The sequence below is a fragment of the Mustelus asterias genome, chromosome 27 (genome assembly GCF_964213995.1).
Source record: "Mustelus asterias chromosome 27, sMusAst1.hap1.1, whole genome shotgun sequence".
NCBI lineage: Eukaryota > Metazoa > Chordata > Chondrichthyes > Carcharhiniformes > Triakidae > Mustelus > Mustelus asterias.
Window position 1 is genome coordinate 1,343,765 of NC_135827.1, and position 27,920 is coordinate 1,371,684.

At 46.8% G+C, this 27,920-nt stretch overlaps 1 protein-coding gene across 1 annotated transcript in view; it reads left to right on the forward strand.

Moving 5' to 3' along the window:
* The first annotated feature begins 3,339 nt into the window (after positions 1-3,339).
* nfrkb (nuclear factor related to kappaB binding protein) overlaps positions 3,340-27,920 on the forward strand; it is an 80,902-nt gene continuing 56,321 nt past the window's right edge. The window contains exons 1-6 of the mRNA XM_078199234.1: positions 3,340-3,439; positions 6,247-6,320; positions 12,468-12,552; positions 14,238-14,418; positions 18,256-18,361; positions 19,732-19,852. Coding sequence (XP_078055360.1) covers positions 3,340-3,439; positions 6,247-6,320; positions 12,468-12,552; positions 14,238-14,418; positions 18,256-18,361; positions 19,732-19,852 — 667 coding nt within the window. The remainder of the gene's footprint in view (positions 3,440-6,246; positions 6,321-12,467; positions 12,553-14,237; positions 14,419-18,255; positions 18,362-19,731; positions 19,853-27,920) is intronic.

Consider the following 27,920-nt stretch of genomic DNA (forward strand, 5'->3'; position numbering starts at 1 on the left):
GCACGGTAGCACAGTGGTTAAGGGCGGCACGGTAGCACAGTGGTTAAGGGCGGCACGGTAGCACAGTGGTTAAGGGCAGCACGGTAGCACAGTGGTTAAGGGCAGCACGGTAGCACAGTGGTTAAGGGCAGCACGGTAGCACAGTGGTTAAGGGCGGCACGGTAGCACAGTGGTTAAGGGCGGCACGGTAGCACAGTGGTTAGGGGCGGCACGGTAGCACAGTTGTTAGGGCGGCACGGTAGCACAGTGGTTAAGGGCGGCACGGTAGCACAGTGGTTAAGGGTGGCACGGTAGCACAGTGGTTAGGGGCGGCACGGTAGCACAGTGGTTAAGGGCGGCACGGTAGCACAGTGGTTAAGGGCAGCACGGTAGCACAGTGGTTAAGGGCGGCACGGTAGCACAGTGGTTAAGGGCGGCACGGTAGCACAGTGGTTAAGGGCGGCACGGTAGCACAGTGGTTAAGGGCAGCACGGTAGCACAGTGGTTAAGGGCGGCACGGTAGCACAGTGGTTAAGGGCAGCACGGTAGCACAGTGGTTAAGGGCGGCACGGTAGCACAGTTGTTAGGGCGGCACGGTAGCACAGTGGTTAAGGGCGGCACGGTAGCACAGTGGTTAAGGGCGGCACGGTAGCACAGTGGTTAAGGGCGGCACGGTAGCACAGTGGTTAAGGGCAGCACGGTAGCACAGTGGTTAGGGGCGGCACGGTAGCACAGTGGTTAAGGGCGGCACGGTAGCACAGTGGTTAAGGGCGGCACGGTAGCACAGTGGTTAGGGGCGGCACGGTAGCACTGTGGTTAAGGGCGGCACGGTAGCACAGTGGTTAAGGGCAGCACGGTAGCACAGTGGTTAAGGGCGGCACGGTAGCACAGTGGTTAAGGGCGGCACGGTAGCACAGTGGTTAGGACGGCACGGTAGCACAGTGGTTAGGACGGCACGGTAGCACAGTGGTTAGGGGCGGCACGGTAGCACAGTGGTTAAGGGCAGCACGGTAGCACAGTGGTTAAGGGCAGCACGGTAGCACAGTGGTTAAGGGCGGCACGGTAGCACAGTGGTTAAGGGCGGCACGGTAGCACAGTGGTTAGGGGCGGCACGGTAGCACAGTGGTTAAGGGCAGCACGGTAGCACAGTGGTTAAGGGCAGCACGGTAGCACAGTGGTTAAGGGCAGCACGGTAGCACAGTGGTTAGGGCGGCACGGTAGCACAGTGGTTAAGGGCGGCACGGTAGCACAGTGGTTAAGGGCGGCACGGTAGCACAGTGGTTAAGGGCAGCACGGTAGCACAGTGGTTAAGGGCAGCACGGTAGCACAGTGGTTAAGGGCGGCACGGTAGCACAGTGGTTAAGGGCGGCACGGTAGCACAGTGGTTAAGGGCAGCACGGTAGCACAGTGGTTAAGGGCAGCACGGTAGCACAGTGGTTAAGGGCAGCACGGTAGCACAGTGGTTAGGGCGGCACGGTAGCACAGTGGTTAAGGGCGGCACGGTAGCACAGTGGTTAGGGGCGGCACGGTAGCACAGTGGTTAGCACTGCTGCTTCACAGCTCCAGGGTCCCGGGTTCGATTCCCGGCTCGGGTCACTGTCTGTGTGGAGTTTGCACATTCTCCTCGTGTCTGCGTGGGTTTCCGCGGTGCTCCGGTTTCCTCCCACAGTCCAAAGATGTGCGGGTTAGGTTGATTGGCCAGGTTAAAAAATTGCCCCTTAGAGTCCTGAGATGTGTAGGTTAGAGGGATTAGCGGGTAAATATGTGGGGGTAGGGCCTGGGTGGGATTGTGGTCGGTGCAGACTCGATGGGCCGAATGGCCTCCTTCTGCACTGTCGGGTTTCTATGATTCTATGTAAGGAGGAGCAGGTACCAGGCTGAAGCCACCGAACCTTCGCATGCATTCAGAAACATTCCGTGCATTCACAGCATTTTAAAGATGATGATAGTGGTTGTGGGATACCAATCATCTCAGTCCCAGGACATCACTGCAGGAGTTCCTCAGGGTCGTGTCCGAGGCCCAAACATCTTCAGCTGCCTCATTAATGACCTTCCTTCCACCAGAGTTGGATATGTTCGCTGATGGATGTTACAATGTTTACTGTTGCGGGAAAAAACCATTCGGGTCTATAATTTAGAGAGGGTTTACTACTTACTGAATTGAGGGTGGCCTCAAGAAACAAAGAAGCCACGATGAAACCCCAACTGGATGCAGAATTACAGCAGACTTTAATATTGTTACAACGAGAGGCGTGAACTGTCAGAAAGAGTCACCTCTGCGCAGAAAAGCCATTACTGAGTTATTATAGTGTGACTTTTACACCCTGCCCCATTGAAACATATCTTCCTGGAGGTTGTGCACAATGCTCGGAGATCATTTACCATTACACATTCAGTAATGTTACAGAGCAGAATTCCGGTTTCGATAAGTCGAGGGTACATGTTAATAACTCCCGATTAGCTGTTAAAGGACAGAGACGAGATCCATTAATTATTAATGTACATCCATTGTCAACTTCCAGACACTTTGCGGCCTGTAACTATAACCCTTCCCAGCACTCCGAGTTTCCAGACAGCTGTAATTGTAATTTTCTGCTCTATATTACTCTGACTCTGGCGGTTACATTGACCAGAAACTGAACTGGACCAGTCATGTAAATACTGTGACTACCAGAGCAAGTCACAGGATAGGAATCCTACGGTGAGTAACTCGCCTCCTGACTCCTCAAAGCCTGTCCAGAATCTACAAGGCACAAGTCAGGAGTGTGATGGAATACTCTCCACTTGTCTGGACGAGTGCAGCTCCAAGAACACTCGAGGACAAAGCAGCCCGTTTGATTGGCACATCACTCCCTCCACCACCAATGCTCAATGGCAGCAGTGTGTACCAGCTACCAGATGCACCGCAGGAACTCACCAAGGTTCCTTAGGCAGCACTTTCCAAAACCATGACCACTAACATCGAGAAGGACAAGGGCAACAGACACATGGGAATGCCACCATCTGGATGTTCTCTCCCCTATGCCACTCACCAACCTGATTTGGAAACATATCACCGTTCCTTCACTGTCACAGAGTCAAAACCCTGGAACTCCCTCCCTAACAGCACTCTGGGTGTACCTACACCATGGACCGCAACAGTTCAAGAAGGAAGCCCTAAGGTGGCCCAGTTACGCAGGCTCCGGCGAGCGGCCCAGTAACACGAGTTTCGGGTTACTCGGGCTCCCGCGGGCGGCCCGGTTACGCGAGCTCCCTTGGGGGCCCGGTGGTAGATGACATGACAGTCAGTAAGTTTGCAATCAAACAGAATGTCCTGTTCTTTCTGATTTGCTGATGATGATATTATTCTATGTTTCAGAGATGTGCAGCTGGCTCCCAAGCTCTCCAACGCATCCCACAAATCCCAGTGTGGCTCTGAGAACTGTACCTACCCTCTGCACGCAGGACATGAAGACAGTCAGTAAGTGTAGTCCTGCATCCTTCTATCTCTCTGTCAATCCTCTCTGATCCGTCACTGAAATGGTTTGCTATAGCTCTTGCAGAAATCCTCTATCTCCGTGTGAGCCAGGGATGTCCGTGTGGTCAGAGTCACTCTGACCAAAGAGTTGATACGGTTTCATGCTCTTCTTTGTGAGTTTGAAATTCACTAACAAGGATCAGCAGAGGAAACTGAGTTATCCCACATCACTGCTTATCACTGAGCTGCAATATCACTGCACCCCCCCCCCCCCTGCATTTGCCCTGTACCTCCCCCTTCCCCGGTGTTGCCCCTGCCCCCTCCCACCCGGCACTGGTGTGGGTGGGATTGGTGAGAGTGGTCAGATGCACAGATGTTGGGGGTCCGGACGGGGAGGAATTTGTAAAATGCGTACTGGAAGGTTCTTTGGAACAGTATGTAGATAGCCCGACTAGAGAGGGGGCTATACTGGACCTAGTTCTGGGAAATGAGCCCGGTCAGGTCGTCAAAGTTTCGGTAGGGGAACATGTGGCAAATAGTGACCACAACTCTGTTAACTTTAGGATAGTAATGGACAAGGATGAGTGCTGTCCTACGGGCAGGGTGCTAAATTGGGGGAAGGCTAACTATAGCCGGATTAGGCAGGAATTGGTGGATGTTGATTGGGAGAGGATGTTCGAGGGTAAGTCCGCATCTGGCATGTGGGAGTCTTTTAAGGAACTATTGATAAGGCTGCAGGATAGGCATGTGCCTGTAAAAAGGAAAGATAGGAACGGTAGGATTCGAGAGCCGTGGATAACCAGGGAAATTGAGGATCTGATTAAAATGAAAAGGGAGGCGTACGTTAAGTCCAGGCAACTGAAAACAGATGGAGCTCTGGAGGAATACAGAGAGAGTAGGAAAGAACTCAAACGGGGAGTTAGAAGGGCAAAAAGAGGTCACGAGATGTTCTTGGCAGGCAGGATTAAGGAGAATCCTAAGGCATTCTATTCATACGTTAGGAACAAAAGAGTTGTCAGGGAGAAAAATCGGACCTCTCAGGGACAAAGGAGGGGAATTATGCTTAGAACCCAAGGGAATAGGGGAGATCCTAAATGAATACTTTGCATCGGTATTCACGAAGGAGAGGGGCGTGTTAACCGGGAGTGTCTCGGAGGGAGGTGTTGACCCGTTAGAGAAAATCTCCATTACAAGAGAGGAAGTGTTAGGTTTTTTAGGGAACATTAAAACTGACAAAGCCCCAGGGCCTGATGGCATCTATCCTCGACTGCTCAGGGAGACGAGAGATGAAATTGCTGGGCCTCTGACGGAAATCTTTGTCGCTTCTTTGGACACGGGTGAGGTCCCTGAGGATTGGAGGATAGCGAATGTGGTCCCGTTGTTTAAGAAGGGTAGCAGGGATAACCCAGGAAATTATAGGCCGGTGAGCTTGACGTCCGTGGTAGGGAAGTTGTTGGAGAGGATTCTTAGAGACAGGATGTATGTGCATTTAGAAAGGAACAATCTCATTAGTGACAGACAGCATGGTTTTGTAAGAGGGAGGTCATGCCGTACAAATTTGGTGGAGTTTTTTGAGGAAGTGACAAAAACGGTTGATGAAGGAAGGGCCGTGGATGTCGTCTATATGGATTTCAGTAAGGCATTTGACAAAGTCCCACATGGCAGGTTGGTTAAGAAGGTTAAGGCTCATGGGATACAAGGAGAGGTGGCTAGATGGGTGGAGAACTGGCTTGGCCATAGGAGACAGAGGGTAGTGGTCGAAGGGTATTTTTCCGGCTGGGGATCTGTGACCAGTGGTGTTCCGCAGGGCTCTGTACTGGGACCTCTGCTATTTGTGATATATATAAATGATTTGGAAGAAGGTGTAACTGGTGTAATCAGCAAGTTTGCGGATGACACGAAGATGGCTGGACTTGCGGATAGCGAAGCGCATTGTCGGGCAATACAGCAGGATATAGATAGGCTGGAAAATTGGGCGGAGAGGTGGCAGATGGAGTTTAATCCGGATAAATGCAAAGTGATGCATTTTGGAAGAAATAATGTAGGGAGGAGTTATACAATAAATGGCAGAGTCATCAGGAGTATAGAAACACAGAGGGACCTAGGTGTACAAGTCCACAAATCCTTGAAGGTGGCAACACAGGTGGAGAAGGTGGTGAAGAAGGCATATGGTATGCTTGCCTTTATAGGACGGGGTATAGAGTATAAAAGCCGGAGTCTGATGATGCAGCTGTATAGAACGCTGGTTAGGCCACATTTGGAGTACTGCGTCCAGTTCTGGTCGCCGCACTACCAGAAGGACGTGGAGGCGTTAGAGAGAGTGCAGAGAAGGTTTACCAGGATGTTGCCTGGTATGGAGGGTCTTAGCTATGAGGAGAGATTGGGTAAACTGGGGTTGTTCTCCCTGGAAAGACGGAGAATGAGGGGAGATCTAATAGAGGTGTACAAGATTATGATGGGTTTAGATAGGGTGAACAATGGGACGCTTTTTCCCAGGTCGGAGGTGACGATCACGAGGGGTCACGGGCTCAAGGTGAGAGGGGCGAAGTATAACTCAGACATCAGAGGGACGTTTTTTACACAGAGGGTGGTGGGGGCCTGGAATGCGCTGCCAAGTAGGGTGGTGGAGGCAGGCACGCTGACATCGTTTAAGACTTACCTGGATAGTCACATGAGCAGCCTGGGAATGGAGGGATACAAACGATTGGTCTAGTTGGACCAAGGAGCGGCACAGGCTTGGAGGGCCGAAGGGCCTGTTTCCTGTGCTGTACTATTCTTTGTTCTTTGTTAACATTTGTTATGTTTTCCAGATAAACCGGAGTTGGGAGATGAAGAGTTGAAGATAATGTTAAGGAAACATGTTGAAAAGCGAAGGCAGCAGCCGGTAAGCTGAGTTGTGGAGGGGTGTTAGGAAGCTGATGTTCTTCCTGAGTTGTTTCGTGCAGTCTGTTGGTGCAGTGTGCTCTGCACAAACACATTGCACTGGGCAGGGGGGTAACCCACAGCCCAGAAGGCATCAGCTTTGGATCTTTGGTTAATGCTGAGAGAGGTGACCAGAGGTATGGTACGCTGTGTGAGTGAGGAGTTAGGTATTTCAGCCCAGGCTTCTCCAGCTGAACAGTATCCAAATACCTGAAGACTGCTCTGAGCTGCAACATTTCGATAGATCTTTTTAAGACCAGCAGACATCTGAAATTGAATTACTTGTGAAGTCTATCCACTGTTGTAATGTAGGAAACACGGCAGTCAGTTTGTGCACAGCAAACTCCCACAAACAGCACTGTGATAATGGTCAGGTAATCAGTTCTTGTGATGTTGATTGAGTGATAAACTTGGCCAAGACCTTGCGGGTAACTCCTCCGCTCCTCTTCCAAATAGTGTCAGTGGATCTTTTGCACCCGAGCCAGTAGATGAGCCCTATTATGGAAAGGATATTATTGAGCTCATAAGAGTGCAGAAAAGATTTACTAGGATGCCACTGGGACTTGATGGTTTGAATTATAAGGAGAGGCTGGATAGACTTTAGCAAGGCCTTTGACAAGGTGCCGCATGGTAGGTTGTTGCATAAAGTTAAATCTCACGGGATCCAGGGTGAGGTATCTAAATGGATACAAAATTGGCTTCTTCACAGAAGCCAAAGGATTTACGACCATTTAGAAAGATGCAGCTTAATCCGGGATAGTCAGCACGGATTTGTGAAGGGCAAGTCTTGCCTCACAAATTTGATACAATTTTTTGAGGAGGTAACTAAGTGTGTAGATGAGGGTAGGGCAGTTCATGTCATATACATGGATTTTAGTAAGGCGTTTGATAAAGTCCCGCGTAGTCGGCTTATGAAGAAAGTAAGGATGTGTGGGATAGAGGGAAGTTTGGCCGATTGGATAGGTAACTGGCTACCTAACAGAGGATGGTGGTGGATGGAAAATTTTCAGACTGGAAACCGGTTACCAGCGGAGTGCCACAGGGATCAGTGCTTGGTCCTCTGCTATTTGTAATTTTTATAAATGACTTGGAGGAGGGGGCTGAAGGGTGGATCAGTAAATTTGCTGATGACACCAAAATTGGAGGAGTAGTGGATGAGGTGGAGGGCTGTTGTAGGCTGCAAAGAGATATCGATAGGATGCAGAGCTGGGCTGAAAAATGGCAAATGGAGTTTAACCCTGATAAATGCGAGGTGATTCATTTTGGTAGGACAAATTTGAAAAAATGTGGATTACAGGGTCAAAGGTAGGGTTCTGAAGAATGTGGAGGAACAGAGAGATCTTGGGGTTCATATCCACAGACCTCTGAAGGTTGCCACTCAAGTGGATAGAGCTGTGAAGGCGGCCTATAGTGTGTTGGCGTTCATTAATAGGGGGTTTGAGTTTAAGAGCCGTGGGGTTATGCTGCAACTGTATAGGACCTTGGTGAGACCACATTTGGAATATTGTGTGCAGTTCTGGTCACCTCACTATAAGAAGGATGTGGAGACACTGGAAAGAGTGCAAAGGAGATTTACCAGGATGCTGCCTGGTTTGGAGGGTAGGTCTTGTGAGGAAAGGTTGAGGGAACTTGGGCTTTTCTCTTTGGAGCGGAGGAGGCTGAGAGGAGACTTGATAGAGGTTTATAAGATGATGAGGGGGATAGAGTGAACGTTCAAAAACTATTTCCTCGGGTGAATGGAGCGGTAACTAGGGGGCATAACTATAGGGTTCATGGTGGGAGATATAGGAAGGATTCCGAGGTAGGTTTTTTACTCAGAGAGTGGTCAGGGTGTGGAATGGACTGCCTGCAGTGATAGTGGAGTCAGAAACTTTAGGAACATTTAAGAAGCTATTGGATAGGCACATGGAGCACTTCGGGATGATAGGGAGGAAATAGCTTGATCTGGGTTTCAGACAAAGCTCGGCACAACATTGTGGGCCAAAGGGCCTTTTCTGTGCTGTACTGTTCTATGTTCTATGTTGTAGAGGGTGGTTGTAGAGAGTTGTTTTTCAAACTGGAGGCCTGTGACCAGCGGTGTGCCTCAGGGATCAGTGCTAGGCCCACTGTTACTTGTCATTTATATTAATGATTTGGATAAGAATATAGGAGGCATGGTCAGTAAGTTTGCAGATGACACCAAGATTGGTGGCATAGTGGACAGTGAAGAAAGTTATCTCCAATTGCAACGGGATCTTGATCAATTGGGCCAGTGGGCTGACGAATGGCAGATGGAGTTTAATTTAGACAAATGCAAGGTTGTGCATTTTGGCAGAATGAACTTGGGCAGGACTTACTCAGTTAATGGTAGGGCATTGGGGAGAGTTACAGAACAAAGAGATCTAGGGGTACATGTTCATAGCTCCTTGAAAGTGGAGTCACAGGTGGGCAGAGTGGTGAAGAAGGCATTTGGCATGCTTGGTTTCATCAGTCAGAGCATTAAATACAGGAGTTGGGACGTCTTGTTGAAGTTGTACAAGACATTGGTGAGGCCACACTTGGAATACTGTGTGCAATTCTGGTCACCCTATTATAGAAAGGATATTATTAAACTAGAAAGAGTGTAGAAAAGATTTACTAGGATGCTACCAGGACTTGATGGATTGAGTTATAAGGAGAGGCTGAATAGACTGGGACTTTTTTCTCTGGAGCGTAGGAGGCTGAGGGGTGACCTTATAGAGATCTATAAAATAATGAGGGGCATAGACAAGGTAGATAGTCAATATCTTTTCCCAAAGGTAGGGGAGTCTCAAACTAGAGGGCATAGGTTTAAGGTGAGAGGGGAGAGATACAAAAGTGTCCAGAGGGGCAATTTTTTCACACAGAGGGTGGTGAGTGTCTGGAACAAGCTGCCAGAGGTAGGAGTAGAGGCGGGTACAATTTTATCTTTTAAAAAGCATTTAGATAGTTACATGGGTACGATGGGTATAGAGGGATATGGGCCAAATGCGGGCAATTGGGATTAGCTTAGGGGTTTTAAAAGAAAAAGGGTGGTATGGACAAGTTGGGCCGAAGGGCCTGTTTCCATGCTGTAAACCTCAATGACTCTATGACTGGGACTTTTTTCCCTGGAGCCTAAGAAGCTTCTAAAATAATGAGGGGCATAGATAAGATAGTCAACATCTTTTCACAAAGGTAGAGAAGTCTAAAACCATGGCACGTGGAGCTAGCAGGAAGCACACAGCCCCAGCCTTGAGAAAACAGTGGCACACAGGCTCGGCAATCACTCTGTAAGTTGTAGCAGATTGAAAACTCACAGGGGGCGTTGTGCCTCTTCCAGCTCCTGAACAAAGTTATCTAATTAGTCTCACTTCCCTGCTCATTTTCTGTAGCATAGTAATGTTTCTCCTTTCAAACATTTATCTAATTCTGTTAAAAGTTCATTTTGAATCTGCTTCCATTAATCTTTCAGACAAGGATCCAATTAATATATTTAACAGCCTTCTCAGCTTGCCAGCTTCAAAGGTTTGTGATCATTCAGCCCCAGATCAGAACTCTGTGCAAAACAAAAAGCTTCCTCATGTTGCCTCCAGTTATTTTCCAATTATCATAAATATGTGCCCTACAGCTGGAAGCACTTTGTCCTTAATTATTCACGATTTTAAATATGACTCTCAAATCGTCACTTAATCTTTGCAGCTTTAAGGAGAAAACCCCCAACTTCTGCAGTCTTTCCACATAACTGAAGACCTTCACCCTGCTGTCATTTCAGTAAAACTCTTCTGCATTCTCTCTAAGGCCTTGATGTCCTGCACAAAATGTGGTGTCCAGAATTGGACTGTAGCCTGACTGGTGTTTTTTAAGGATTTAGCATAGCTTGCTTACTTTCCTACACTTTTCCACTGTATATGTCAGTTGTGGCTCAGTTTAACACACTGCCCTCTGAAGTACGAGGTTCTGGGTTGAAGTGGACTCAGGGCTTGAGCACAAAACATGAGGGTTGTGGGTCACTGGTCAACTCTACCTACACCTTTTAACATGGTTGGCAGGCAATCAAGGAGACTAATCCTCAGAGTCATCCCCTATATACCTTCATCAGGTCATCTGCAAGCTTTGAAATTATACCCTGTTCATCCAAGCCCAGGTCATTTCGAAAAAAGCATCAAAAAAGCAGGTGTGAACACCAATCCCCGGGAACACCACTCTCTGCTTCCATCCAACCTGAAAGGCAACTATTCATCATTGATCTCTGCTTTCTGTCCTTCAGCCAATTTTCTATCCATGATGCCTCTGCCCTTTCTAATTCCATGGGTTTTCATATTGCTAACTGGCCTTTTATGTAGTACCTTGCCATGCGTGTTTTGAAAGTCTGTACAACAATACGATGTTAACAACACTACTCTCACCTACTCTCTGTTCACTTAGGAATCCAACCAACATAGGAACAGCAGGATCCAATTAACCCCTTTAACCTGTCTCCACCATTTGTTTTGAGCATGGCTGATCTGTCATCTTATTCCATACATTCTTCTTTATAGCATTGCCCTACTGCCGTTGCTGAGCAGAAATCTGTCAATCTTCAACTGCTCGCAAAACAAAGTGCTGGAAAACTTCAGCAGGTCTGGCAGCATCTGTGGGGAGAGAAACCGAGTGAATCTTTCAAATTGAATATAACTGTTCCTGAGAATCTTTAACTTTGATTTGAAGAAGAGAATTCCAAACTTCTATCACCATGAGTCTCTCAATGATTGGACTATGCCTCCTAGTCCCAGACTCTCCAACGAGCTGAGACCCTTCTCTCTACTTGATCTATTTCCCTCAGTACCTTGAAAACTTTAATTAAACCACTCTTAACCTTCAATTCCAGAACATGTATCCATAATTTGTGTAATTTCTTTTCATAATTTAACCCTTGGCATCCTTGTATCATTCCAGTAAATCTACACTGCATTTCCTCTGAGGCCACAGTATCCTTGCTAATATTTGAACAAAGAACAATACAGCACAGGAACAGGCCCTTCGGCCCTCCAAGCCCGTGCCGCTCCCTGGTCCAAACTAGACCATTCTTTTGTATCCCTCCATTCCCACTCCGTTCATATGGCTGTCTAGATAAGTCTTAAACGTTCCCAGTGTGTCCGCCTCCACCACCTTGCCTGGCAGCGCATTCCAGGCCCCCACCACCCTCTGTGTAAAATATGTCCGCCTGATATCTGTGTTAAACCTCCCCCCCCCCTTCACCTTGAACCTATGACCCCTCGTGAACGTCACCACCGACCTGGGGAAAAGCTTCCCACCGTTCACCCTATCTATGCCTTTCATAATTTTATACACCTGAGTGTATAGTATTGCATCGCAACTTGCTCAATTGCTTGTGGGGACAACTTGATTAGCTCTATCTTTGTCATCTTGCATTGTTTGGTGACGACAATATGATATTGGCTGACTTTGTAGCCATCATAACCAGGACCAATGATGTTAGTAAACTTTCCCTTCCAATCTGGTGTAAATGCATCATTCCCTCAAATATAATTAACAATATCAAAGGGGTGAAGGCACTCGGGTAAACTTGTTTCTGTCAGTCAGGCAATTTCTCCTTTTATGGTCTAATGCTAATTGCAAAGGCCATTTAAAGTCTTTGTGAATTGCTTTTAATAGGCGTGGAACGTCACCAGCAGTGGTGCAGTGATATTGTTGCTGGATTAGTAATCCAGAGACCTGGCGTAATGCTCTGGGAGACCCAGGTTCAAATCCCACCATGGCAGAAATTTGAATTCAATAAAAATCGGGAATTGTCAGTCCAGTGATGACCATGAAGCCTTTGTCGATTGTCATAGAAATCCATCTGGTTCACTGATGTCCTTTAGGGAAGGAAATCTACCATCCTTGTTTGGCCTGGCTTACCTGTGACTCCAGACCCACAGCAATGTGGTTGACTCTAAACTGCCCTCTGAAATGGCAAAGCATCCTCTGCTCAGTTCAAGGGCAATTAGGGATGGACAATGAATGCTGACCCTGCCAGTAACAGCCACATTCTGTAGTTAAAGCAATTGTCTCATCCCGAACCATGCCATCCCGCGTCCTTCTCCTGCAGCCTCTGCATTATCTTTCTCTCGCATTTGTTGATCCCCAGGACCATCCAGACCTAGCTACAGGCGATCTGACTCTCAATGACATTATGACCCGGATGAATGCTGGCCGAAGGGGCTCGCTGGCAGGTGAGTGGATCCTGATCTCTGTTTTATTCATTCGCGGGCTGTTTGAACTGTGACAAATCCAGTGTTGACCCCCTATCCCAAATTACCCTTAGAAAGTTGTTAGTAAGCTGCCTTTTATGTGGTACAACTGAGTTTAGTGATCGGCCTTTCAGTGGAGATTCACCATATCGATCGGACTTGCTAAGGACAGCGAGTCTCCTTCCCGAAGGACACTTGTCAACCAGTTGGACTTTGTTGATAATCCGACAGTTTCATAGTAATGTTTGCTGCTCCTGGGTTTCTGTTTCCAGATGTTTTTATTTCAAAGGAAATGGCAAGGCAGAGGGATTTAAGGAGGAGATTCCAGAGCTTGGGGCGTAGCTAGTCACTGGACTACTGCCTCCACTGGGCAAAGGATGGAGGGAGAGTATGAATGATGTGGAGATGCTGGCGTTGGACTGGGGTAAGCACAGTAAGAAGTCTCACAACACCAGGTTAAAGTCCAACAGGTTTATTTGGTAGTACAAGCTTTCGGATTGTCGCTCCTCCTTCAGGCTACCAAATAAACCTGTTGGACTTTAACCTGGTGTTGTGAGACTCCTTACAGGGAGAGTATGAAGACAGAGGAAGAGAGATTCTGAGGATTTGGGAGATTGCGGAGAGAAGGACAGGATGTAAAGGGGGTAAATGTGATTTTAATTGGAGGCATCTGAGAACTAAAGTGGTCAGCAAGGCCAAGGGCTGTAGGTAAGTAGGAATGAGTGAGTTCAGGTTTGTGGAGGGTGAAGGATGGGTGGTTGAGCAGGAGAATATTGAAATTGTGAACCATCGGCATGGATCATGGTGGACTGAGATAGGGTGAGGACAGATATTTATCCAGAGATGGAAGCGGGTGTTTGTGATGGAGTAGATAGCTCAGCTCGGGATCAGCAGTTGCTGATAGTTCAATCCAGTTCAGGAACTGGATGGAGACAGTGACGAGAGAACAGATTTTGGGTTATGGAGTAAAGACATTGAAAACGCTCTTCCCCGTGTTCAGCTTTAGGAAGCTATAGGTTCTGGAGACTGGATGTTTGAGATAGTCTTCGGATGTGTGGAAACAACGAAAGAAGCGACAAAGAATGGGAGCTATGTGTCAGCAGTGTACATATATGATGCTGCAAAGGGGTGAGCAAGAGGGAGAAGGGGCCAATTGCTGAGGTGAGCATGGGTTAGCGTTAGGTAATAAAAGCTCAAAATGCCAGCAATAGCCATCTCCCAAGAATGAATAAAGAAGTTTCTTTAGACTTTCTGAATGAGATGAGGGTGAAGTATTGGAATTATGAATTACAGGCACCAGTAATGTTTTGAGCAGTTGGTGGAGGTAAAGGAATGTTCTTCTAAAACAAATGCTTCCCAGAGCAAGAGAGGGAAAGCTGCATTCATACAAAACACCTTTAGATCACCTGGAGTGACTTCACAAATGAGCGTCAAGAAGGGGAGAGTGGGGTAGGAAAGGAGAGGATCGGAGGGCCGGCCAGATGCAGAATGCTGTCAGGTGGCAGGAGGAGAGATTTGAAAAGTAACTCTGGAGGTGAGTTCTGCTTCTGGTTGTTATACAGACAGTAATGGTCACTCAGAGGGTTCCTCTTACACAGGAGCAGGCCCTTAACTCTGCAAGCAGGTGGGAAAATATGGAGTTAATGTTTTGTTTTTATCCCACAAAGCTTTATTAGATCTTACATTCCCAAAGAAACGAGTGAAGGATAAAGAGGAGAGGAAGAAGAAGAAACTGAAAGTGATAAAAGCGGAGCCAGAGGATTTGGCAGAGTCATCAGGAGCTGAGGGAGCTTCGACAGCACCTCCAGAACAGCAGGTCATCACCAGGCCCATCAGTGCCCCTGAACAGTAAGTCACTTGGATATTTAAACCTCTGAAGCAAGCTTGGTGGAGTTCTGAATCTGAGCATTGGTTGAGATGCCTGATCCCTGTTATAGTGAGCACAGGCCCAATCTCAGCATCGAGTGTGTTCCAGTTACTGTGTTACACTCCGAGGATTCCTCAGATCAAAGGCACACAGCCTGTCTGGCTGCTGCCCGGGGCTCTGGCTGCTGCCCGGGGCTCTGGCTGCTGGAGATGGTGTAGGGTGAATTGTTTTCAGCAGTTGGTTTAAAGGAGAGACTCTGACTGTACCCTGCTATTTGAAAGGCCATTTTGTCCTTCCTGTGTCACCAGACAATAGCTTGGAGGAGCAGTAAAAACCTGGGCACGTAACTGGCTTCCTCAACATCACCTCTCAAATCTGTGGCCTCACCCAGAAGCACAAGGGCAGCAAGTGCATTGAAACGCCCCCAGATCCAAGCTCCTCTTGGAATCACACTACCCTGACTTAAACATATTTCAATGCCCCTTCATCTTCACCTGGTTAACTCCCTAACCGAGAGCAGGAAGGTGGCTCACCAGCACTGTCCCAAGTGGGGTAAAAGGCCAAGCAACAGAAGGCAGACATAGCAGCAGTACCCACAACCCAAGAATTAATTTTTTTAAAGTTTGTCGACTTCCTGAATAAGCTGTGTACACGGTAACCAAAGAAATGCTGCACAGAGCAAAAGATTCCTGCATTCATACAGGAAACCCTTTAACATTGCAAACATCCAGGGCCACTTCACAGGTTATCTTCAGAAAGGGAGAGGCTAGGAGTTGCTTCAGAGAATGCTGTGTTGATGCCGGTGTTGGACTGGGGTAAACACAGGAAGAGTTTTAACAACACCAGGTTAAAGTCCAACAGGTTTACTTACAGAGAATGCTGTGAGAGGGCACGCATATACAGTATTCACGTAAGAACCAGTAGAACAGTATTTAAGGAGGAATTATAAAGCAGCAATTCAGAGATAGAAGTGAGGCTGTGAGGTGTTTTAAAGACCAGATTGAAAAATCTTAATTTGGGTTATTTGGGGATGTGAGGGCAAAGTAGGTGAACAAAGACAGGGCTGAAGGGCAAGCAGGCAGTAATGTGAGTCAGGAGGTAATAGAGGGAAGAGGAGCCAATGCAATTTAGTTGTGCTTGGGAATGAGCGACCATAACGTGATAGAATTGTTCATCAAGATGGAGCATGACATCGTTGATTCTGAAACTAAGGTCCTGAATCACCTTTAGCGCAGTGGTTAGCACTGCTGCCTCACAGCACCAGGGACCCCAGGTTCGATTCCAGCTTGGGTCACTGTCTGTGTGGAGTCTGTACATCCTGCCAGTGCCTGTGTGGGTTTCCTCCGGGTGCTCCGGTTTCCTCCCACAGTCCGAAAGACGTGCTGGTTAGGTGCATTGGCCGTGCTAAATTCGCCCTCCGTGTACCCGAACAGGCGCCGGAGTGTGGCAATTAGGGGACTTTCACAGTAACTTCATTGCGGCGTTTATAAGCGTAATATCATCCTACTTGTGACAATAAATAAACTTTTTAAAAAAACGTTTTAATGGGCCAGTCAGCCTGGCGTCGGTACTGAAGAAAATTCTGGATTCTATTATAAAAGATTTAATAGCAGGCTTCTTGGAAAACAGTGGCATAATCGGACAGAGTCAGCATGGATTTATGAAAGGGAAATCAGGCTTGACAAATCTACTGGAATTCTTTGAAGATACAACTAATGAGGGGGAGTTCGTGGATATGGTTTATTTGGACTTTTAGAAGGCTTTCAAGGAAGTCTCACAGAAGAGATTAGCATGTAAATGGGATTGAGGATAGTGTATTTAGATGGATAGGAAGCTAACTGGCGGATAGGAAGCTAACTGGCAGACAGGAAGCAAAGAGTAGGAATAATCAGGTCTTTTTCCAAATGGCAGGCAGTGACTACTGGGGTGCCGCAGGGAACAGTGCTGGACCCCAGTTATTCACAATGTGTATTAATGACTTAGCTGAAGGAACTAAATGTAATATCTCCAAATTTGCAGATGGCAGAAAGCTGGGTGGGAGGGTGAGGAGGATGCAGATGGTTCAGTGTTATTTGGACAAGCTCAGTGAGTAGGCAAATGCATGGCAGATGTAGTATAATGTGGATAAATGTGAGGATGTCCACTTTGGTAGCAGAAACAGGAAGGCAGATTATTATCTGAATGGTTATAAATTGTTAGAGGGGAATGTGCAATGAGTCCTGGAGGTCCTCATACACCAGTCACAGAAGGTAAGCATGCAGGTGCAGCAGGCGGTAAAGAAGGCAAATGGCATGTTAGCCTTCATAACAAGAGGATTTGAATGCAGGAACAGGGATATCTTGCTGCAATTATACAGGACGTTCTTGCTATGCAGGGAATACAGAGTAGGTTTACCAGGCTGAGCCTTGGGGTGGCAGGACTGATATATGAGGAGAGATTCAGTTAGTTAGCATTGTATTCACTGGAGTTCAGAAGAATGAGGGGGATCTCATAGAAACTTGTAAAATTCTAACAGGACTAGCCAGGATAGATGCAGAAAGGATGTTTTCCAAAGGTGGGGGAGTCCAGAACCAGAGGTCACAGTCTGAGGATACAGTGTTGACCGTTTAGGACAGAGATGAGGAGAAATTTCTTCACCAGAGAGTGGTCAGTCTGTGGAATTCGCTACCACAGAAAGTAGTAGAGGCCAAGTGTCTGGAACAAGCTGCCAGAGGTAGTAGTAGAGGTGGGTACAATTTTGTCTTTTAAAAAACATTTATACAGTTAGTTACATGGGTAAGATGGGTATAGCAGGATATGGGCCAAACGTGGGCAACTGGGACTAGCTCAGTGGTTTTATAAAAAAAAAGGGCGGCATGGACAAGTTGGGCCGAAGGGTCTGATTCCCTCTATGACTCTAAAACATTGTATATTTTCAAGAAGGAGTTATATATATAAAGCTCTTGGGGTGAAAGGCATCAAAGGATATGGAGAGAAAACAAGATCAGGCGATTGAGTTGGATGATCAGTAGCGATCATAATGAATGACAGAGCGGGCTCGAGGGGCCGAATGCCCACTTCCTGTTCTTATTTTCGATGTTTCTATGTCAGTGCTATCCACACGTCAAGGCAGCTGAAGAATTGAGTGGAGGCTCTGGAGGATGGTTTATTAACAAGGAAGGCTTGTGATTCACACTGAGAATGCCATTAATAGCATGCAGATTCCATACTGTGTTGAATAAAAGCAGGCTTGGTGGTGATGCATATATAAAGCTAGTATTTTGAATGCACTCCTGTAGATAGATAGATAATTATTGTATTGAAAAATTAACATTGCAACAATGGCGAATTGTGAGGATGATCCAAATAAAACAAGTAACCGTAATTCATAATGAAGTTGTAGACCATCTTTGAAATCAAAATAAGGAGTAACATAATCAAAGAATTGCACAGTTACAAAGTATGGAAATAATTACAAGAATGCAAAATGTGAAACTTAATTTACAGAATAAAAATGAAACATCCCCTGCCTTTTGGCTAAAGTCAAACGTCAGGTCAAGCCCAGGATTGGGTGCAATGCCTCCCGTTACCAGCTTGGATCGTGTTTGTCTCTTTTGTGAGGACCTTGAATTGGGTGCAATTGGATTTTGAATTTGGTTTTTGGAGCAAGCAAGGAATAGGTTTGAGTTTGCCCAGTCCACTCGAAACATTGGACTTGGAACTTTAAGGATGGAGTTAAATAAAATTTTATATGATGGGGGCCTAATGTGTGCTGTTAAACTCCTGTGTTGGTGTGCTTGGCAGACCTTGTGGCTCATTCCTTTGTGTATTTTGTGCAGGAGTCTGGATGCGACAAAGTTGCCGGCAGTTCCTGGGATAACAGCCAGTTTCTTTAGTTTGCTGCAGGAGATTTTACTGGCAGAGGGAGAGGCAAGTGTGGCCGTGGTAAGTGGCACAATAGTCAAGTTTAGAGTAACTTAGCTTCTGATTTCAAGTGTAGTTTGTAATGAGTCTCTCTCACTCTCTGACTCTTTATCTCATTCCTTCTCGCCCATGGCCCCCTCCCGCTCGCCCACTGGCCCCCTCACGCTCGCCCACTGGCCCCCTCACGCTCGCCCACTGGCCCCCTCCTGCTCGCCCACTGGCCCCAGTCCGCCCACCCGCCCGCTTTTGGGTCCCACCCCTGCTCACAACCCCCTTTGCTTTCGCTCCCCACCTCACTTTCACTTCCCACCTCACTTTCACTTCCCACCTCACTTTCACTTCCCACCTCACTTTCACTTCCCACCTCACTTTCACTTCCCACCTCACTTTCACTTCCCACCTCACTTTCACTTCCCATCTCACTTTCACTTCCCACCTCACTTTCACTTCCCACCTCACTTTCACTTCCCACCTCACTTTCACTTCCCACCTCACTTTCACTTCCCACCTCACTTTCACTTCCCACCTCACTTTCACTTCCCACCTCACTTTCACTTCCCACCTCACTTTCACTTCCCACCTCACTTTCACTTCCCACCTCACTTTCACTTCCCACCTCACTTTCACTTCCCACCTCACTTTCACTTCCCACCTCACTTTCACTTCCCACCTCACTTTCACTTCCCACCTCACTTTCACTTCCCACCTCACTTTCACTTCCCACCTCACTTTCACTTCCCACCTCACTTTCACTTCCCACCTCACTTTCACTTCCCACCTCACTTTCACTTCCCACCTCACTTTCACTTCCCACCTCACTTTCACTTCCCACCTCACTTTCACTTCCCACCTCACTTTCACTTCCCACCTCACTTTCACTTCCCACCTCACTTTCACTTCCCACCTCACTTTCACTTCCCACCTCACTTTCACTTCCCACCTCACTTTCACTTCCCACCTCACTTTCACTTCCCACCCCACTTTCACTTCCCACCTCACTTTCCACCTCACTTTCGCTCCCCACCTCACTTTCACTTCCCACCTCACTTTCACTTCCCACCCCACTTTCACTTCCCACCTCACTTTCCACCTCACTTTCGCTCCCCACCTCACTTTCACTTCCCACCTCACTTTCACTTCCCCCTCCTCTCCCTCCTACCCTTTCTCCATCACCCTCTGCTCCTCTTCCTCTTAGCCTCCTCTTCCCCCTCTCTCCCACTCCCTTTTAGTCTAGCCTTGTCTCTGGGTGATGCAGCTTGGTTTTCTCCGCTGCTATATTTTCTGTATATATCTGTTATGATAGTGAGAGCTGAGCTTTCTCTGACCAGGGACCAGGCCACAGTGGCTCTCTCCATATATTCTGACCTTGCAGTGTGATTTTCTCTTTACAGATTGAGGAGAAGGTGCTGGAGTGGCAAATCGCTGCCCCTAGTACATTAAACTCTTGGTTCTCAGACACCTCCAACTGGTCAGAACTGGTTCATTCTGCTCTCCGCTTCCTTTCTGGCGAAGGTGGGAGTAAGTCTGATTTATAATGAATTACAGTCACTCTCTAAGTGCTATTATATAGTCTTTGAAACGGAATCAAATATTGCTCACTTTTCTTTCACTGGCTATTATGCGTAACATTTCTTTTGCCCTACCTCTGCACTCAGTGTGTGCTGTAAGAGCTGAAGGTGATGGAACCTATGGTGGGGGTTAGTCTAAACGCCTCTTGTTAACCCTTCTGGTTGTCTGTCTGCCAACTGTCTTCAGCCACAATTTTAGATCATACCTTTGCCTCCATTTTGTGTGTTTTTACTGGCTTGTATTATTCTTGTTTCTTTATTTCTTCACTTTGCAATTGGACAGCTGCTATCTCACCATTCACATCTCATCTGGGAGACATTTTTTGTTTTTTCAACTTGCACATTAGCAATCCCTTTGGCCTTCTCATTGAGACCCTCCTGCCCTCCACACTATCCTGGACCACCTCTATTGTCCTGTCCCTCCCCCTCTCTCTTGCTCAAAACCCTTTTACCTTTCACTCTTGCCTCAGTTCTGATGAAGGACCAACGACCTGAAACATTAATCCTGTGTGGACAGATGCTGCCTGGTTGCCTGAATAGTTCCAGCATTTTCTGTTTTTCATTCAAATCATTTATGGACATGTTTTTTTAAATTAATTTACAGGATATGGGTGTTGCTGGCTAGGCCAGCATTTATTGCCATCCCTAATTGCTCTTGAGAGGCTGGTAGTGAGCTGCGTTCTTGAACCGCTGCAGTCCCTGAGATTAAGGTTCACCCACAGTGCTGTTAGAAACGGAATTCCAGGTTTGACTAGTGGTGAGCCTCAGGGGTCAGTGCTGGGACCTCAACTTTTCACAATATACATTAACAATTTGGAGGAAGGAATTGAAGGCACTGTTGCTAAGTTTGCAGATGATACAAAGATTTGTAGAGGGACAGGTAGTATTGAGGAATCTGGGGCTGCAGAAGGACTTGGACAGGTTCGGAGAGTGGGCAAAGAAGTGGCAGATGGAATACAATGTGGAAAAGTGTGAGGTTATGCACTTTGGAAGGAGGAATGGAGGCATAGACTATTTTCTAAATGGGAAAATGCTTAGGAAATCACAAACACAAAAGGACTTGGGAGTCCTTGTTCAAGATTCTCTTAAGCTTAACGTGCAGGTTCAGTCGGCAGTTAGGAAGGCAAATGCAATGTTAGCATTCATGTCGAGGGGGCTAGAATACAAGAGCAGGGAAGTACTTCTGAGGCTGCATCAGGTTCTGGTCAGACCCCAGTTTTGGACCCCATATCTAAGGAAGGATGTGCTGGCCTTGAAAAGGGTCCAGAGAAGGTTCACAAGAATGATCCCTGGAATGAAGAGCTTGTCGTATGAGGAACGGTTGAGGACTCTGGGTCTGTACTCATTGGAGTTTAGAAGAATGAGGGAGGATCTTATTGAAACTTACACGATACTACGAGGCCTGGATAGAGTGGACGTGGAGAGGATGTTTCCACGAGTAGGAAAGACTAGAACCAGAGGGCACAACCTCAGGCTAAAGGGACAATCCTTTAAAACAGAGATGAGGAGGAATTTCTTCAGCCAGAGAGTGGTGAATCTGTGGAACTCTTTGCCGCAGAAGGCTGGAGCGGCCAGGTCATTGAGTGTCTTTAAGACAGAGATAGAAAAGTTCTTGATTAATAAGGGAATCAGGGGTTTGGGGAAAAGGCAGGAGAATGGGGATGAGAAAAATATCAGCCGTGATTGAATGGCGGAGCAGACTCGATGGGTCGAGTGGCCTCATTCTGCTCCTATGTCTTGTGGTTTTATGGTGTTTTGATCCAGCGACGGTAAAGGAATGGCGATATATTTACAGGATGGTGAGTGGCTTGGAGGGGAACTTGCAGGTGGTGATGTTCCCAGGTATCTGCTGCTCTTGTCCTACTAGAGAGCAGTGGTCATTGGTTTGGAAGGTTATAGAGTCATAGAGGTTTACAGCATGGAAACAGGCCCTTCGGCCCAACTTGTCCATGCCGCCCTTTTTTAAAACCCCTAAACTAATCCCAATTGCCCGCATTTGGCCCATATCCCTCTATACCCATCGTACCCATGTAACTATCTAAATGCTTTTTAAAAGATAAAATTGTACCCGCCTCTACTCCTACCTCTGGCAGCTTGTTCCAGACACTCACCACCCTCTGTGTGAAAAAATTGCCCCCTGGACACTTTTGTATCTCTCCCCTCTCACCTTAAACCTATGCCCTCTAGTTTTAGACTCCCCTACCTTTGGGAAAAGATATTGACTATCTACCTTGTCTATGCCCCTCATTATTTTATAGACCTCTATAAGGTCACCCCTCAGCCTCCTATGCTCCAGAGAAAAAAGTCCCAGTCTATTCAGCCTCTCCTTATAACTCAATCCATCAAGTCCCGGTAGCATCCTAGTAAATCTTTTCTGCACTCTTTCTAGTTTAATAATATCCTTTCTATAATAGGGTGACCAGAATTGCACACAGTATTCCAAGTGTGGCCTTGCCAATGACTTGTACAACTTCAACAAGACGTCCCAACTCCTGTATTCAATATTCTGACCAATGAAACCAAGCATGCCGAATGCCTTCTTCACCACCCTGTCCACCTGTGACTCCACTTTCAAGGAGCTATGAACATGTACCCCTAGATCTCTCTGTTCTATAACTCTTCCCTACGCCCTACCATTAACTGAGTAAGTCCTGCCCTGGTTCGATCTACCAAAATGCATTACCTCGTAGTTGTCTAAATTTAACTCCATTTGCCATTCGTCAGCCCACTGGCCCAATTGATCAAGATCCCGCTGCAATTGGAGATAACCTTCCTCACTGTCCACTATGCCACCAATCTCGGTATCATCTGCAAACTTACTAACCATGCCCCCTATATTCTCATCCAAATCATTAATATAAATGACAAATAACAGTGGGCCCAGCACTGATCCCTGAGGCACACCGCTGGTTATAGGCCTCCAGTTTGAAAAACAACTCTCTACGATCATCCTCTGGCTTCTGTCAAGAAGCCAATTTTGTATCCATTTAGATACCTCACCCTGGATCCCGTGAGATTTAACCTTATGCAACAACCTACCATGCGGTACCTTGTCAAAGGCCTCGCTAAAGTCCATGTAGACAACATCAACTGCACTGCCCGCATCTACTTCTCGGTTATCCCTTCAAAAAACTCAATCAAATTTGTGAGACATGATTTTCCACTCACAAAGCCATGCTGACTGTCCCTAATCAGTCCTTGCATCTCTAAATGCCTGTAGATCCTGTCTCTCAAAATACCTTCCAACAATTTACCCACCACAGATGTGAGGCTCACTGGCCTGTAGTTCCCAGGCTTTTCCCTGCAGCCCTTTTTAAACAAGGGCACAACATTTGCCACTCCAGTCTTCAAGCACCTCACCCGTGACTATCGATGATTCAAATATCTTGGCTAGGGGACCCACAATTTCCTCCCTAGCCTCCCACAACGTCCTGGGATACACTTCATCAGGTCCTGCAGATTTATCTACCTTGATGCGCTTTAAGACTTTCAGCACTTCCTTCTCTGTAATATGTACACTCCTCAAGACATCAATATTTATTTCCCCAAGTTCCCTAACATCCATGCTTTTCTCAATAGTAAATACCGATAAGAAATATTCATTTAGGATCTCACCCATCTCTTGTGGATCTGCACATAGATGACCTTGTTGATCCTTAAGAGGCCCTACTCTCTCCCTTGTTACTCTTTTGCCTTTTATGTATTTGTAGAAACTCTTTAGATTCTCCTTTGCCTTATCTGCCAGAACAATTTCGTGTCCCCTTTTTGCCCTCCTGATTTCTCTCTTAACTCTACTCCTACACCCCCTATACTCTTCAAGAGATTCACTTGATCCCAGCTGCCTATGCACGTCATGTGCCTCTCTTCTTCTTGACCAGGGCCTCAATATCCCGAGTTATCCAGGGTTCCCGACTTCTGCCAGCCTTGCCCTTCACTCTAAGAGGAATGTGTTTATCCTGAACCCTGGTTATGCCTAAGGAGCCTTGATGAGTTCCTGCAGGGCATCTTGTAGATGGTACACACTGCTGCTACTGGCCATTGGTGATGGAGGGATTGAATATTTGTGGAAGGGGTAGCAATCAAGTGGGCTTCATTGTCCTGAATGCTGTCGAGCTTCTGGAATGTTATTGGAACCGCACTCATCCAGAGAAGTGGAGAAGTGGAGAGTATTCCATTACACTTCTGACTTGTGCCTTGTAGCTGGTGGACAGACTTTTGGGAGACAGGATGTGAGTTACTCACTGCAGGATTCCTAGTCTTTGAACTACTCTTCTCGCCACAGTATTTATGTGACTAGCCCAGTTCAATGTCAATATTACAGTTCATGTCAATGGTAACACTCAGGAGTTGACAGTGGGGGATTTGGCAATGGTAAAGCCATTGAATGTCAAGAAGTAATGGTTAGATCCTCTCTTGTTGGAGATGGTCATTGCCTGGCACTTCTGTGGCGCAAATGTTACTTGCCACTTGTCAGCCCAAGTCTGGATATTGTCCAGGTCTTGCTGCAATTGGACGTGGACTGCTTCAGTATCTGAGGAGTCGAGAATAGTGCTGAACATTATGCAGTCATCAGCGAACATCCCCACATCTGACCTTTACAGGAAGGAAGGTGGTTGATGAAGCAGCTAAAGACGGTTGGGCTGAGGATACTAAGGAATTCTTGCAGTGATGACCTGGGACTGAGAGGATTGACGTCCAACCACCACAACCATCTTCCTTTCTGCCAGATTCCAACCAGCGGAGAGTTTTCCCCTGATTCCCATTGACTCCAGTTTTGCTCCAGCTCCTTGACACTATACCGTGCTGCCTTGATGTTGAGGGCAGTCGCTCTCACTTGTTATCAAAATTCAAATATTTCATGTGGTTATTAGCCTGTGATGTTCATAAGATCATAAGAAATAGGAGCAGGAGTTGGCTAAATGGTCTATTGAGCTGCTCCCCATTTGAATGATCATGGTTGATCTTGGGTTTCAACTCTCTTTTCCCACCCTCTTCCCCATCCCTCGATTCCCTGAAAGACCAACATTCTTTCTATTCCAAACCTAAATATGTTTAGTATGTACCACAGATGCCGGCCAGGACTCCTGCTCCAACTATTCATCCCTCACTCAGTTCCTCTGCCTCAGTCATATTTCTTTTCCCTTTGTCTGAAAACACCTTGGTATTCCATAGAATCCCTACAGTACATTCGGCCCATTGAGCCTGCTTCGACAACAATCCCAGACTATTTGATGCCTACTCACGAAAATGAAAGCATTGGTATATTTTGTTGTTCCGGATGGACTCATTTAAAGGACATTTTCAGTACGATGAAAACAAGTGAGGAGCTTGTCAGCCGTGGCTCCATTGGTTGTACCCTCACCTCTGAATCCAAAGGATCGAGGTTCAAATCCCACTCCAGGACTTGAGCAGGAAAATCTAGACTGACATTCCAGTGCGCTGTTGTTTTTCAAATGTGATATTAAAGAAAAGCTACTCTGCCCCATCAGCTGGAAGTAAAGAATCACGTAACACTGTTTGAAGAGCAGCAGGGACGCTCAGTCAACATCACTGAAGCAGAGTCTCTGGCCATTGAAGCAGAGCTGTTTGCTGTGCTTAAATTAACTACCATGTTTCTTGTTTAAAAAATTGACTGCACTTAAGAAATACTTTATTAGCTGCAAAGCGCTTTGGGACATTCTGCGAAAGGTGCTTTAGCAATGTTTGTTCTTTTCCCTCAAGATGCGTTGTGAATGAACATAGAATAGTACAGCACAGAACAGGCCCTTCGGCCCACCATGTTGTGCCGAGCTTTATCTGAAACCCAGATCAAGCTATCCCACTCCCTATCATCCTGGTGTGCTCCATGTGCCTATCCAATAACCGCTTAAATGTTCCTAAAGTGTCTGACTCCACTATCACTGCAGTCAGTCCATTCCACACCCCAACCACTCTCTGCGTGAAGAACCTACCTCTGATATCATAGAAATCATAGAAACCCCACAGTACAGAAAGAGGCCATTCGGCCCATTAAGTCTGCACCGACCACAATCCTACCCAGGCCCTACCCCCATCCCTACATATTTTACCCACTAATCCCTCTAACCTACGCATCTCAGAACACTAAGGGGCAATTTTAGCATGGCCAATCAACCTAACCCGCACATCCTTCCTATGTCTCCCACCACGAACCCCATAGTTATGCCCCCTTGTAATAGCTCCATCCACCCGAGGAAATCGTTTTTGAACGTTCACTCTATCTATCCCCTTCATCATTTTATACACCTCTATTAAGTCTCCCCTCAGCCTCCTCCGCTCCAGAGAGAACAGCCCTCGCTCCCTCAACCTTTCCTCATAAGACCTACCCTCCAAACCAGGCAGCATCCTGGTAAATCTCCTCTGCACTCTTTCCAGCGCTTCCACATCCTTCTTATAGTGAGGTGACCAGAACTGCACACAATATTCCAAATGTGGTCTCACCAAGGTCCTGTACAGTTGCAGCATAACCCCACGGCTCTTAAACTCCAACCCCCTGTTAATAAAAGCTAACACACTATAGGCCTTCTTCACAGCTCTATCCACTTGAGTGGCAACCTTTAGAGATCTGTGGATATGGACCCCAAGATCTCTCTGTTCCTCCACAGTCTTCAGAACCCTACCTTTGACCCTGTAATCCACATTTAAATTAGTCCTGCCAAAATGAATCTCCTCACATTTATCAGGGTTAAACTCCATTTGCCATTTTTCAGCCCAGCTTTGCATCCTATCTATGTCTCTTTGCAGCCTACAACAGCCCTCCACCTCATCCACTACCCCACCAATCTTGGTGTCATCAGCAAATTTACTGATCCACCCTTCAGCCCCCTCCTCTAAGTCAATAATAAAAATCACAAAGAGCAGAGGACCAAGCACTGATCCCTGTGGCACTCCGCTAGCAACCTGCCTCCAGTCTGAAAATTTTCCATCCACCACCACCCTCTGTCTTCGATCAGATAGCCAGTTACCTATCCAATCGGCCAACTTTCCCTCTATCCCACACCTCCTCACTTTCATCATAAGCCGACCATGGGGGACCTTATCAAACGCCTTACTAAAATCCATGTATATGACATCAACTGCCCTACCTTCATCAACACACTTAGTTACCTCCTCAAAAAATTCAATCAAATTTGTGAGGCACGACTTGCCCTTCATGAATCCGTGCTGACTATCTCGGATTAATCCGCATCTTTCTAAATGGTCGTAAACCCCATCTCTAAGGACCTTTTCCATCAATTTACCAACCACCGAAGTAAGACTAACCGGTCTATAATTACCAGGGTCATTTCTATTCCCTTTCTTAAACAGAGGAACAACATTCGCCACTCTCCAGTCCTCTGGCACCATCCCCGTGGACAGCGAGGACCCAAAGATCAAAGCCAAAGGCTCTGCAATCTCACCCCTTGCCTCCCAAAGAATCCTAGGATACATTTCATCAGGCCCAGGGGACCTATCGACCTTTAGTTTATTCAAAACTGCCAGTATATCCTCCCTCCGAACAACTATTTCCTCCAGCCTTATTAGCCTGTAACACCTTCTCTTCCTCAACAACATGGCCCCTCTCCTTGGTGAACACTGAAGAAAAGTATTCATTCATCACCTCGCCTATCTCTACTGACTCCATACACAAGTTCCCACAATGTGGGATTTTTTTTATTACATAGGATATATAGCAGAGAAACAGGCTGTTGGCCCAGCTAGCCCATACTGATGTTTACCCTCCACTCATAACCCTCTATTCCCTTCTTCCTCAAATGCTTGTGTTCCACATTCTTACCGCTCTGAGAAAAGACATTTCTTCTAAGTTCCCTACTCGATTTCTCAGTGAATTTTATATTGATGACCTCTCGTTATTCTCTGACCCAAAACAGGAAATATTCATAGAATCACTCCGGTGCAGAAGGAGGCCATTCGGCCCATCGAGTCTGCACTGACAACAATCCCACCCAGTCGCTATCCCCATAATGCCACATCTTTACCCTGCTCATCCCCTT